Consider the following 13,615-nt stretch of genomic DNA (forward strand, 5'->3'; position numbering starts at 1 on the left):
TTTCTCACAGTTCTTGACCAGAAAACCTTTTTTAGGCTGGCTTGAGGTATTTTTATCTTTTAATAAAAAATAGTTAATGTGCTAAAACGGAGATGGAAACTTTTTCTGAGGAAGTTCTGACGCAGCTAACATTTAACTCACAAGTGAACAATTACAAGTTGTTCAGTTGAATCTAATTCCTGACGGATTATCCTACAGCGACACATCACACTGCCACCTGCTGGCCACTTCACGTTACTGCAGCTTAGTTTATTTGCTCTGAAGCAGCTGATGGAAACTCACTTATTGAAGCTTTGTGACTGTAGAAGTTTTTCTGACATCTCCTTTTTTTTTCTTGCAGCGTTTCTTGATTCCTCCACCCTGCAGCTCTTTTTCAATTTATATCATTCCATCCCTCCGTCCCTCTCCCCGTTGGTAAGTGAAGTTCTTCATATCCTGATAATTAAAACACATGCAGCGTCCTGTTTGAGACTGACCACAGCAGCACATTTCACTCTCTGCAAAGCCACCAGACTCCCTTGAAAAATATCAGTAATTTTAGCTGACAAAACACAGGAGTTGTTTTCTTTTCCAAAAAATCATAAAAAATGATGATTTATCATAACCACAAACGGTAAAAACAGAAATAATCATCAGGTCTTTATATTTCTGATGCTCTCTGAAAGAAACATGTGTGACAAACACTTCCATCAGTAAATGGAGTCTGGTGTGTTTGAAGGAATCACAGAAACAGAACAGTCAGATCCCCTCAGAGAGTCTGACAGCAGGTGAAGAGGAGGAAATATATAAATAGAGCCAAAGTTTAAACTGATCTTTATTTCATTTTCTACATTAAAATTTATCTGCGCCCCGTCCACAGCTGTAATGTCACACTCTTCAAAGTCACCAGACTCCTCTGACAAAAGCACACATTTTAGAAGATGGGAAAAGTCCCAAAAGTTTTGGGAAAATAATATTTTAAAACACTTCAAAGATGAATGTTTGGATTTAACTAAATCAAGAACACAAATGTGAAGCTACAAAACGATATAAAAATGTGTGTGTCTGTGTGTGTGTGTGTGTCTCTGTGTGTGTCTGTGTGTGTCTCTGTGTGTGTGTGTGTGTGTGTGTGTGTGTCTCTGTGTGTGTCTCTGTGTGTGTCTCTGTGTGTGTCTCTGTGTTTGTGTGTGTGTGTCTCTGTGTGTGTGTGTGTGTGTGTCTCTGTGTGTGTGTGTGTGTGTGTCTCTGTGTGTGTGTGTGTGTGTGTGTGTCTCTGTGTGTGTCTCTGTGTGTGTCTGTGTGTGTGTGTCTCTGTGTGTGTGTGTGTGTGTGTGTGTGTGTGCGTCTGCTTGTGCGTGTGCGTCTGTGTGTGTGTCTGTCTGTGTCTGTGTGTGTGTGTGTGCGTGTCTGTGTCTGTGTGTGTGTGCGTGTCTCTGCGTGTGTGTGTGTATCTCTGCACGTCTCTGCGTCTGTGTGTCTGTGTGTCTGTGTGTCTGTGTCTGTGTGTGTGTGTGTGTGTGTGTGTGTGTGTGTGTGTGTGTGTGTGTGTGTGTGTGTGTGTGTGTGTGTGTGTGTGCAGGTGTTGTCATGTCTAGTTCAGATCGCCTCTGTCCGGAGATCTCTCTTCAACAATGCAGAGCGAGCGAAGTTTCTCTCTCATCTGGTGGACGGAGTGAAGAGGATACTGGCCAACCCTCAGGTCAGTACCAGCACCCTGTCTGTCTGTCTGTCTGTCTGTCTGTCTGTCTGTCTGTCTGTCTGTCTGTCTGTCTGTCTGTCTGTCTGTCTGACTGTCTATTTGTGTGTGTGTGTGTGTGTGTGTGTGTGTGTCTGTCTGTCTGTCTGACTCTGTGAGTGTCTGTGTTTCAGTGTTTGCCGGATCCTAATAACTACCACGAGTTCTGCCGTCTGCTGGCGAGGCTGAAGAGTAACTACCAGCTGGGGGAGCTGGTCAAAGTAGAGAACTACCCTGAAGTGATCCGCCTCATCGCCAACTTCACCGTCACCAGTCTGCAGGTGGGCTCATTCTTAATCATTCATAATGCAAAATCCCTTTCTACTGAGGGGGGAAGCTGCTAGAATCAAACATAAATAAAATGAGTGACTCGATGAACAAATTAATATGACATTAAATGTAACAAAAATTATATTAAAAATAGAGTTTTGCATTATTTCCCTTTTTTTTAGAAAGGTTCTTGTTTAAGATATTTCAGTATTCCCGTATTTTCATGTTATTTTTTGATCATCTTCAGCTCAGGGTGCCGCAAAACATTCGCTAGTTAAATTTTTTTAATCATTTAAAAATATATATTTCACAGATCTTTTCTTTTTCATTATTACAAATGTATTTATGTCAGAGGACTTTTTCTGCGTTACAACTTTTTCTTTGTTTAAGGGGAATTTCTTTCTTAAATACACTTTTTTAAAAGTGTAATATTTTTATAAATACAAATGATTAATTTAAGATTTAAGATTTTTTTTTCTTAATTACAAATGTTATTATTTAAGGGATTTTTTCACAATTGCATATTTCTTTATTCAAAGGAATTTTTTTTCTTAATTACATGATTTTTTTTATTAAAGGGGAATTTTTCCATTTTCCATTACTTTTTTCATTATCACACCTTTTTGTATTCAAAGGTAATTTTCTTAATTTCTAGGGTTTTATTTAAGTGTAATATTTTATAAATAAAACTGTACTATTTCAGGGATTTGTTATTTAAAGATTAATACTATGTATTTATTTTATGTATATATATATATATATATTGACCTTTTCCCTTATTTATTTCTGTATTTGTTTGTTTACACATTCATCCATAATGATGAGGCAAATTGTTCAAGAATGATACAGAAAAAAATAATACACAAATAAATCATAAACCATTAATTAGATTGTTAATACATAATTAATACAATTATAAGCAAATCAATATACTATAATATAAAGAAAAACAGGGAAGAAAATGCATAATAAACACAAAGGTAAATTTAAAAAAGTAAACGCTTTCAAACAAATCTATTTATGTCTAATTTTATCAATTAACATTGACATTTATTTTTAATATTATTTTTGGCACATTTAATGACATTTATTTATTATTGAGTCATTTATGTATGTATTTATTTATTTATTTATTTATGTATTTACCAGCTTCCATCCCCCATACATAACATATAAAACAGTTACAGCAAGTTCTGTATTTATTTTTGAAAAAAGGATAATAAATGTTTGATTAATATTATTATTATTTGTACACATTCAGCATTGAGACACAATGAGAGAGAAACAAAAGTCTTAAAGCATTTCAGCATGTCTCTATCAGGTATCTGAGGGTTTCAGGACTGAATAAAGTTGTGACGTGTCTCTCTGTCTTGTGTAGCACTGGGAGTTCGCCCCCAACAGTGTTCACTACCTGCTGAGTCTGTGGCAGCGCCTGGCAGCGTCGGTGCCCTATGTCAAAGCCACCGAGCCTCACCTGCTGGAGACCTACACCCCCGAGGTCACCAAGGCCTACATCACGTCACGGCTCGAGTCGGTCCACGTCATCCTCAGGTCAGATCCTCGTCTCTTCATATCACCAGGAGGAGGGCTTTAACCCTTTGAGGCCTGGAAAGCGGATACGTCATTTTGTAGTATTTGTATCAGCTCTCAAATACTTTTTGAATTTCATATCTATCTGCTACAGAGGCTGAAATATCTATTATTTAGTAGAAGCGTTGACACTTCTGTTGAATTTCCAGAAATCTTCAGGTTTTAGGGGCTTATTTTAAAATCGCCCAGAGGTTTTACAGGCATTTTAGGCCTCCATGGGTTAATGTATATTCTCTAAAAAAAAGGTGCCAAAAATGCACAATTTATTGTAGAAAGAATCTGTAAAAACAGACATTATCTTCAGACTTTGGACTTTACAACAGTTACAAAAGTTTCTGTTATAAAAACTGACCAAAACTTGTGTTAAATGTTGATATTTGTGTCAGAATCTCTTTATTTTACATGTGTCATTTAAAATAAAGCGTTTGCACTAACCAGATCCTGTTAAAAACATTGAATAGAGGAGAGGACAGGAGAAGCTGTTTACACAGAGCAGAGAGGAGAGGATAGGAGAGGCTGTTTACACAGAGCAGAGAGGAGAGGATAGGAGAGGCTGTTTACACAGAGCAGAGAGGAGAGGACAGGAGAGGCTGTTTACACAGAGCATAGAGGAGAGGACAGGAGAGGCTGTTTACACAGAGCAGAGAGGAGAGGACAGGAGAGGCTGTTTACACAGAGCAGAGAGGAGAGGACAGGAGAGGCTGGAAACATGACAATATGTTCAATATTTGGAGAAAACTGGTTTTACAACATTCAGGACACTTGTGGGTACTTGGAAAAGTGTTTTTATAAAATGTATATTTTATTAAAAAGCAATTTATCAGATAAATTCTACTTTTTATTCTGATTTCTGTCATTCTAACTGTGTTATTCTGCACATAGACATGTTTGGGTTGTTCTGATTGTGCTGATTCCGCAGAGCTGCAGGACTTGTAGACTTATATGCGTTTTATAGATAAAACGAGCAACAAAGTAAACAGCCTGAAGCTTCTTGTTGGGACTCAGAGGGTTAATAATCACATTAGAAATCAAATGTATCAACAAAGGCAAACTGCAGGTTTCAAAGTCTTCCAGAAATCAGTTGGTTGATGTGTAAACTTTAGGTGATGAACTGAATGAGCCATTGTTTCCACAGAGACGGTTTAGAGGACCCTCTGGACGACGCCGGTCTGGTTCAGCAGCAGTTGGACCAGTTGTCCACCATCGGGAGGTGCGAGTACGAGAAGACGTGCGCTCTGCTGGTGCAGCTGTTCGACCAGGCGGCTCAGACCTACCAGGAGCTGCTACAGTCCACCAACTCCAGCGCCGCAGACATCACCGTGCAGGAGGGTATGAGTTGCTCTCTGAGTTAAGCATCTTCTCACTTACAAAAAATTTCCAGAAAAGTTGGTTAGAGTAAAGAAACGAGTACTACATATCACAATTTTAATTTAAAAAGTGACGTACAGAGGAGGGAGTGTGCATCTTCTTTTTTAAACTGGGATTAAAGTTTTACATTGAAGTTGCATATACAGTATTTGTATATTTTAATATAAATTACCGTTATATGTACCAAAAATATTTTTTTAAATACATTTACTCATTAATTTACTGATTAAATGTGAGATAAAGAGATACTTCTGTTTATTTATTTTTGTTTAACTTTGCATAATGTCCTCAATTATTTACTTTCCTTTTAAAGTTTTCATTTTTACATTTATTTATTTCATTTATTTATAGTATCTTTCTTTTCTTTTTTTTCTCCTTCATTTCCCAAACGCATTTAGTTCTGTATTGTTTTCTTTATAAATTTGTAGATTATATTGTCTGGAGAAAATTATATATAAATAAATAAGTTTAGGGAAGTAAATATTGGGGAAAGCTAGGGGAAATAATAGAGAATTAAAAATACATTTAAGATATTATAAAAATGCAAAAATAAATACATATAATTTTATATGTACATTTTTGTCTGTAAAAATTCTATATTTTAATTTCTTATTGTTTGACATAAAATCATATTTCTGAAGTGGTTTCTTTTTGTCAGGATAAAAGACTATCATGCATGCATTTTCATATCATGAATGCATGATAAACTCAGTGTGGCTGCTTGATTAATGAATGAAATGAAGCTGAAATGTAAATGTCTTCCTAACGTTGCGTTCCCTCCCTGTCCAGGTCGGTTGACATGGCTGGTTTATATTATCGGGGCGGTTATCGGTGGACGGGTGTCGTTTGCGAGTACGGACGAGCAGGACGCCATGGACGGAGAGTTAGTCTGTCGGTAAGAATCAACAATATGTTCTACTCTGTTTCTGTAAAAAAGTTGTGGCTACTATAGGAAGAAGTTTGTGCCATTAAGTACCAACAAAAGTACCAATTCTAGGTACTATACAAACATTCTGCTAATGGAAAACCTAAACAGAGTTGAGGTGCATACCATGAAAGTATATTGTTTTGTGGAGCTAATAAAAGAAAAAAAAGTTTTCTTATTTTGTTGGTCAGCCAACTAGTTTAGAAAAGGGTTTTAGTGCTTCATTTTTAAAGTCCCCTTCAAAACAAAAGTAAGATTTTCTTCATGAAAGGCTGCAGCAGCAACCTGACGAGGCTGGCCTTTGTACTTCCTAGTTTACCATTAGCCAGAAACCTTATTTTTTTCAGTTGACAGAAAATGAATCTGCAACTATTCTGAGAATGATCAATAAAGATTGAGCATAATTACCCAACATCCCTTAGGGCCAGGTTCTCCTTGTCTTCTGTAATAGTAAACTGATTATATGAGGGTTTTAGGAACAAATTTACTAGCAAAACAAACAAACCTAACCTTTTTTTTTAACTCTTTTTTTACTCTCTTTACATGAATATTAGTTGGTCTAAATTGTTGGTTAAACAGTTAAGTGATTCATTGTTTAAAGGCCTAGTCATGACTGAATTGATTGTAGACAGCATTTTTTGATCTTATTGATTACCTCACGAAGATTTCATTGTGTTCTCAAATATTACGAGATTACAAAAATAAATAGTCGTACTATTGAATGAAAAGTGAATGACTTCAGCAGAAGTCTATTGGTGTTTTAATCTTTGCTGCTGCTTCAGCACAATACATTTCCAGTTTTGGATCAATAAAGTATATCTAGTTATCTAGCGATTACAAAAACAGTGCAGTCATCTGCATAAAAAAGTACATTTTTACTTATAATAGAAATTGTAGGGGATCCAAAACACTTCCCTGTGGGATTCCACATGTTCTGAGGTGATTTCTGGATAAAAAGGTCTGTTGAATTGTTTTCCTGAAAGCCAACTGGGAAATATAAATCAAATTTAAATAACTGATGAGCTGATGAAGCTGCTTGGGAACCACTTTTTCTAATACTTGAGATAGATATGGGTCTATTGGCAAACTGACTACATATTCTCAATCTCATGCGATTACAAAAAGGGCGCAGTCATCTGCATAGAGAAGTACATTTTCAGCAGAAGTCGTTCACTTATAATAGAAACTGTAGGGGATCCAAAATGCTTCCCTGTGGGATAAAAAGCCGACTGTGAGATATAAGTCAGATTTAAATAATTTATGAGCTGATGAAGCCGCTTGGAGAACTGACTACAGGTGTGTGTGTTAAAAGCGTTTCTGTGTGTACATCTCAGGGTGCTCCAGCTGATGAATCTGACAGACTCTCGGCTAGCTCAGGCCGGGAATGAGAGGCTGGAGCTGGCCATGCTCAGCTTCTTCGAACAGTTCAGGAAGATCTACATCGGTGACCAGGTGCAGAAATCATCAAAGGTAAACACAACTTTTAATGCTGCTGCTGCTGTTGGAGAGTCTGTAGCATGTGTGTAGAGATTAACCCCTTGCCTGGCTTCACCCCCTCCCTCCCTCAGTAACCCTGCAGTGTGTGCTGTTAACGGGGGGCCAAGTTGGTGAGAATATCTTTTGTGAGTCTCTCCGTGGTGTCTGCTAGTGCTGACGGCAGCAGTTTCTTTACAGTCTCAGTCTGCTGCTCCTCGTGTTGTACCATTGTGTTGTTAGACGGCCGCTTCATGCTGACTGACGGAGTATGTTCTCTTTGTTCGGGGCAGAAACTGCAAAATGTGAACGTCCCAGATAAGTGGTGTAATGTAGGAACCGTAGTGTCTCCACTTGTGTCCTGGTGGCTGTGGTGTTAGCTGATCACAATGGTTTAACAGATTAGGTCAGTAGATGTGTAGCTGCTGGTGTCTCAGTGTTAGAAGCCTTTTCTCCACTAAGTGTTGTGTCCCACTCAGGAGGCGATACTGAACCAAAGTCCCAAAGTTAACCCATGTTCACAGAGAACAACACTCTAAAACCTCAGTATTGTTTTAAAACAGCCGACCAAACAAAGGGTTTTCTGAAAAACTGCAGAATTTCAGCGTTTCCTAGATCATTTATGTATTATTATTGTCCTAAAATTCATTAAGATTTTTTTTTTATCTATAAACAAGATCGTACACATTTTTTTCCAATTCTTCTTCTTCTTCTTCTTCTTCTTCTTCTTTTTCTTCTTATTGTTATTATTATTATTATTATTATTTTAAATATGTGTATATATATATTTTTATTTACTATTATTATTTTTATTTATTTATCTATATATATATAGACTATATCTGTTTTCTGAACAGTAAAACTTTAAATTTAATGTAAAAAACAAAATGTAATTATATATATATTTAAATACAGATATTTACTGCACTGTTTAAAATAACTTGCAGATGTTTACTGTTATTTGATGGTAAGTGTTTGGCAACTTCTGCTGCCAGATTTACAGCTTTTTTACTTAATTTTTTTAACAGTGTCTGGTAGGTCCATAATTATGACATCAGAAATGGGCTGGATTAAAAAATATATATATATATATATATATATTTTTTTTTTTTTTTATTTTTTTTTTTTTTTTTTTAATCCAGCCCATTTCTGATATATATTTATAAAATTGCACATTAAATATGCAATAGTTATGACCAGTGTATAGTGTATATATAGCAATAAACGTAGGTTTTTACAGCCAGAATCTTTCCATGGAAACACAAAGCAGAACGTAGAACCGAAGCCACCAAAAAGCCTTTTGGAGAGTCTGCAGCTTCCAGGTTGTTTAGTTAAAGAAGTTAAACACCGGAAAAAAGTTTACAGACGAACAATCAGCAGCATTAGAGGAGCGGCTGGAGGTTTTAATGTGAGAAGGGCCCCATTTCCTGTCAGCTTAACCCCTCTGTCCTGCAGCCAGTGAGGCCCCCTGATCTCAATCTGCCCTGCTTCAGTTGTGTGTTCCCCGTGCTGAGCTCCAGTCACTGAAGGTTACAGTTCCGTTAACATCCTGTCCATCACTCTGCTATCAGCTCCAAGCTGCAACTTCATTTAGTGAATTTCACCATCAGCTAAAATATGATGCGTATCTCACCTCTGAACCCTAAGAATCGCCAAAAATAAACTGTTCGTATAAATAAACAGGCACTATCGTCAGAGTTGAACTTTCCAACGGTCCTTGAACAGCTCATCTGTTACTTAAGCTTCTGTTATAAAAAAATGACCAAAACTTGTGTTAAATTTAGATATTTGCGTCTAAATCTCTTTTTTTCTGCATGTGTCATTTAAAATAAAGCGTTTGCACTAACCAGATCCTGTTAAAAACATTAAATTCTGCTCCTCAGAGACACTGTGAAGACATGATTGATTCTGCTGAGACCAACGGTCACGAGACAAATATTCACTGAAAATCTGTTTACACAGAGCAGAGAAGACAGGAGAGGCTGTTTTTTGTTTTTTTTGTCATTTTACGTCTTTTGTGTATTTTTTTTGTCATTTTCCTTTTTTGTTTCTTTTTTGGTGGTGTTTTTGTCTCTTTTTGTTACATTTTGTGTCATTTTTTGGTTATTTTGTGTTTGGAACAACATGCCTGACACTCTACAATAATTTGAGAAGAATTCAACTTTATTTTCTGGTTTCTGTCATTCTAACTGTGTTATTCTGCACTAAGACATGTTTGAGTTGTTCTGATTGTGCTGATTCCACAGAGCCGCAGGACTTGTAGATTTAGAGATTTTATATATTGCAATGAAACACAGAGAGGAGAATGTAAAAAGAGCAAAAAAAACACCCTGAGGCCTCTCGTTGGGGTTCAGAGGGTTAATAAACTTGATGGACAGGTGACAGGCGGCCAAAACAAAGCATCTATGGAGCGTATTATCCTCTAATAAAAATAATAGTAATAATAAAGTTGTGTGTGTGTTCTCATCCTTTGTGCGCGTTTGTTTCTGCAGCTTTATCGACGACTATCAGAAGTTCTGGGTTTGAACGACGAGACGATGGTACTCAGTGTCTTTATAGGGAAAATGTGAGTAATATATGTTATTAAATGTGTCTGTAAACAACATTAAGTCTTTTCTCTCCATGAATTCTGTGTTTCTGTTGCTGTGAACGATCTGTTGTGTGTTTCAGCATCACAAACTTGAAGTACTGGGGCCAGTGTGAACCAATCACCTCCAAGACACTCCAACTACTGAACGACCTCTCTCTAGGATATCCTTCACTGTGTGTGTGTGTGTGTGTGTGCGTGTGCGTGTGCATGTTTTTATAATATCTACTTACCATTTTTATTTTTTGCTTATACTCTTGTATTTATTTATTTTTTCTGTCATGTTTTTCTTTAATTGCTTTTTTTGTTAGAATTTATATTAACTATATATTTTATCTACTATTTTTCCTAAATTAATATTTTAATTGCTTCTTGTAATTTGTTATACTTAATTCATCTTTTTATATAAACTACTTACCATTTTTCTTTTTTTTTCTTTTTTTCTTTTTTGCTTGTCCTCTTATATTTACAGTTTTTCATTCATGGATATTTTTTTAATTGCTTCTTATTTTTTGTTATTTATATAAGTTATATTTTATCTGATATTGTTACTAAATTAATATTTTAGTTGCATCACATAATTTATTATTTTATGTATTATTTTTTAAGCTTTATTATTTACAATTTTCTTCAGTGAATATTTTTAAATGCTACATACATTTTTTATATATTTTATTAATTTTTCATATGTTTTTTTTTTTTATATATTTACTCTTTTCACTGTTTTTGTAAAAAAGAAACATTTTATTTTATTGCTTCTCTTATTTTATTATATATTCTTTTTATTTACATTTTCCCCCTAAATGAATATTCTTTCATATATTTTAATATATAATACAATCTGCAACTGACAGAGGTATATAAAAAAAAAATGGATAAAAACAAAAAATGGACTGAATGAATGATTATAAAGACATTTAGAGGTCTTCAGACACGTCTCGGCCCCTGTAAGAGAATCAGTGAATGAAAGTGTTGAATGTGTTTCTGTGTCGGTTATTTCCTCCTTGACGTCTGGTTCACGTACAGCAGCGTCAGGAAGCTGGTGAAGCTCAGCGCCGTGCAGTTCATGTTGAATAACCACACGGTGAGTACCAGAACCAGAACCAGAACCATCTGCATGTAAACAAATCAAGTTAAAGTCAGTCAGCTGACCAAATATTTAACTGGAAACTTATTTTCATGCAGAAGCATTTATTATGAGCCAGTGTGATGAAAATATAAATGTTTTCTCTGAATACAAAAAAAAATATTTTCACAAAATAACGAGACATTTTTTATCAGAATTCCTTCTTTTTTTTTTCAGAATATACTTTTTTTTCCCAAATGAATGAAAAACTTCTCAAATGAATTACTTTTTTCCCCAAACATTTTTGAAAAACTCTCAAAATAACAATGTTTTTTTGTGGAATGTGCTTGTGTGACAATGTGACTTTTTTCTCGAAACGATAAAAAAAAATCAAAATTGTTTGTCTTATAGTTCTGTCTATTATGTTTATTTTAATTTCATCTTTATTTTATTTAAAATTAGATACTTTCTCTAAATTACATCAACATATTCAATCATTTTAATTTATTTTAATTTCTATTTTTTTCTCGTTTAATTGGCTAAGTTAAATAACACAAACGTGATTTTTTTTTTTTAAATGCTGTTAACTGTGTGTTGTGTGTTTTCAGAGCGAACACTTCTCCTTCCTGGGTGTTAACAACCAGTCCAATCTGAGCGACATGAGATGTCGAACAACTTTCTACACAGCACTGGGACGCCTGCTGATGGTGGACCTGGGTACACACACACACACACACACACACACACGGAGGCCGTATCCCAAAGTCAAGGATCCTTCCTCCAGAGTCCCTCCTCTCACTGGTGTAACGTACTTAGGTGTGCATTGTGTAATTGGACGTCCTGCTTAAATTCAGCGCCGCAATTTCAAAAACATTTCAGACATGGATGTGGCCTTGTCATCAGCACTCTGGCTACGGTCAGACTGCAGCCTGAAGTGACCCAAATCCGATTTTTTCGCCCCTATGCGACCTGCATCTGATCTTTTAATGACAGTCTGAACGACACAGATCCGATTTTTTTTCAAATGCAATCCAGGCCACTTGGATATGTGGTCCTAAAACCGATACATATCTGATCTTTTGACATGCGACTCCAGTCTGAACGGCCAGGTCGCATTCATCATACATAGGCTTACTGCTGGCGGCCATTTTTTCCGCTACTTCCGTAAACACTGAGCACGCTCGCTGCGTTTCACATCGTCGTGTCCTCCAATGCGCATGCGGGACACTTTTGGTACGTTTAAAGTTCACACTGGAGATCACATACAAGTCGCATTTAATTGGAAATGTGAACGACCTTGCGAAAAAATCGGATTCCACAAAAAAATCTGAATTGAGCATTAAGCCCTGCTGTCTGAACGTAGCCTCTGACACATATTTGTGGAAATGGAAAAAGATGCTTTAAGGTTGAATCTTCACTATTTAGCAAGTAAAAGCCACAAAGTGGATTAAACCTGAATATTTATAACTGATCCTGGAGCAGAACTCACCATAAGATGTGTTCTGTGATTTTTTTTATTTTAATTTATAGTACAGTACAATATCTGTTATTTATAGATAACAAAAAAGATAATAGCGGGTTGACACAAAAAACAAATGTATAACTCTCTGAATGGCATAGCTACGTATACTTTACACATCGTACATCATCATCTGATTGAGGATCCTTCCTTGACATTGAGATACAGCCATAGACAGACTTTCACACACACACACACACACACACACAGGCCCCCGTCCACAGCAGTAATATCACACTGTTCAGAGTCACCGGACTCCTTTGACAAAACCACTAATTTTAATGGAAAAGTCCAAAAAGTTTGAGGAAAATAATATGTGCGTGTGTGTGACTGTGTGTGTGCTTGTGTGCGTGACTGTGTGTGCTCGTGTGTGTGTGTGTGTGTGTGTGTGTGTGTGTGTGTGTGTGTGTGTGTGTGCAGGTGAGGACGAGGACCAGTTTGAACAGTTCATGTTGCCTCTGACTGCAGCGTTTGAAACTGTTGCTCAGATGTTGAGTACGAACACGTTCAACGAGCAGGAAGCCAAGGTGAAACACACACTGTCACTGTTTATTATTCATTTATCTATTAATGTTTTTCATGCTCTCCTCAGTGGTGGAGTTTTATTGTGACAGTCTGTGCTCTGTCTTCCTGTAGAGGACTCTGGTGGGTTTGGTTCGGGACCTGCGCGGCATCGCGTTCGCCTTCAACGCCAAGACGAGCTTCATGATGCTGTTTGACTGGATGTATCCTTTCAGCCGACCTATAGATAATATATGTTGTAGATATTATAGATATGAGTGATTGATCCTGGTGAACCCTGATTGGTCCTTAACGCTGCGGTGCTGCAGGTATCCCGCCTACATGCCCATCCTGCAGCGAGCCATCGAGCTGTGGTACCACGACCCGGCCTGCACCACGCCCGTCCTCAAGCTGATGGCCGAGCTCGTCCACAACAGGTGAAACATCTGGCAACATGTGTCACCTGCAGGAACTTTGACTTAACCCTCTGAAGCTCAACGAACCGCTTCACTGCAACATATTAAATCTATTTATATGAAGTCCGGCAGCTCTGTAGAGTCAGCACAATCTATAAAATATGTGCAGATTAACTTAAGTTCTTC

General features: G+C 36.8%; 1 protein-coding gene across 3 annotated transcripts in view; it reads left to right on the top strand.

Moving 5' to 3' along the window:
* xpo7 (exportin 7) overlaps positions 1 to 13,615 on the top strand; it is a 41,112-nt gene that overhangs the window by 17,598 nt on the left and 9,899 nt on the right. For 2 of the 3 annotated variants that reach the window (XM_059357942.1, XM_059357943.1), the window contains exons 8-21: positions 341 to 414; positions 1,559 to 1,678; positions 1,849 to 1,995; positions 3,363 to 3,535; positions 4,710 to 4,921; positions 5,732 to 5,837; positions 7,202 to 7,337; positions 9,833 to 9,906; positions 10,011 to 10,091; positions 10,948 to 11,011; positions 11,602 to 11,710; positions 12,933 to 13,039; positions 13,149 to 13,237; positions 13,343 to 13,450. In XM_059357942.1, the coding sequence (XP_059213925.1) occupies positions 341 to 414; positions 1,559 to 1,678; positions 1,849 to 1,995; positions 3,363 to 3,535; positions 4,710 to 4,921; positions 5,732 to 5,837; positions 7,202 to 7,337; positions 9,833 to 9,906; positions 10,011 to 10,091; positions 10,948 to 11,011; positions 11,602 to 11,710; positions 12,933 to 13,039; positions 13,149 to 13,237; positions 13,343 to 13,450 (1,600 nt within the window). The remainder of the gene's footprint in view (positions 1 to 340; positions 415 to 1,558; positions 1,679 to 1,848; positions 1,996 to 3,362; positions 3,536 to 4,709; positions 4,922 to 5,731; positions 5,838 to 7,201; positions 7,338 to 9,832; positions 9,907 to 10,010; positions 10,092 to 10,947; positions 11,012 to 11,601; positions 11,711 to 12,932; positions 13,040 to 13,148; positions 13,238 to 13,342; positions 13,451 to 13,615) is intronic. The other variant, XM_059357944.1, reaches the window with a different exon arrangement.

The sequence above is a fragment of the Centropristis striata genome, chromosome 19, assembly GCF_030273125.1.
Source record: "Centropristis striata isolate RG_2023a ecotype Rhode Island chromosome 19, C.striata_1.0, whole genome shotgun sequence".
NCBI classification, from domain to species: domain Eukaryota; kingdom Metazoa; phylum Chordata; class Actinopteri; order Perciformes; family Serranidae; genus Centropristis; species Centropristis striata.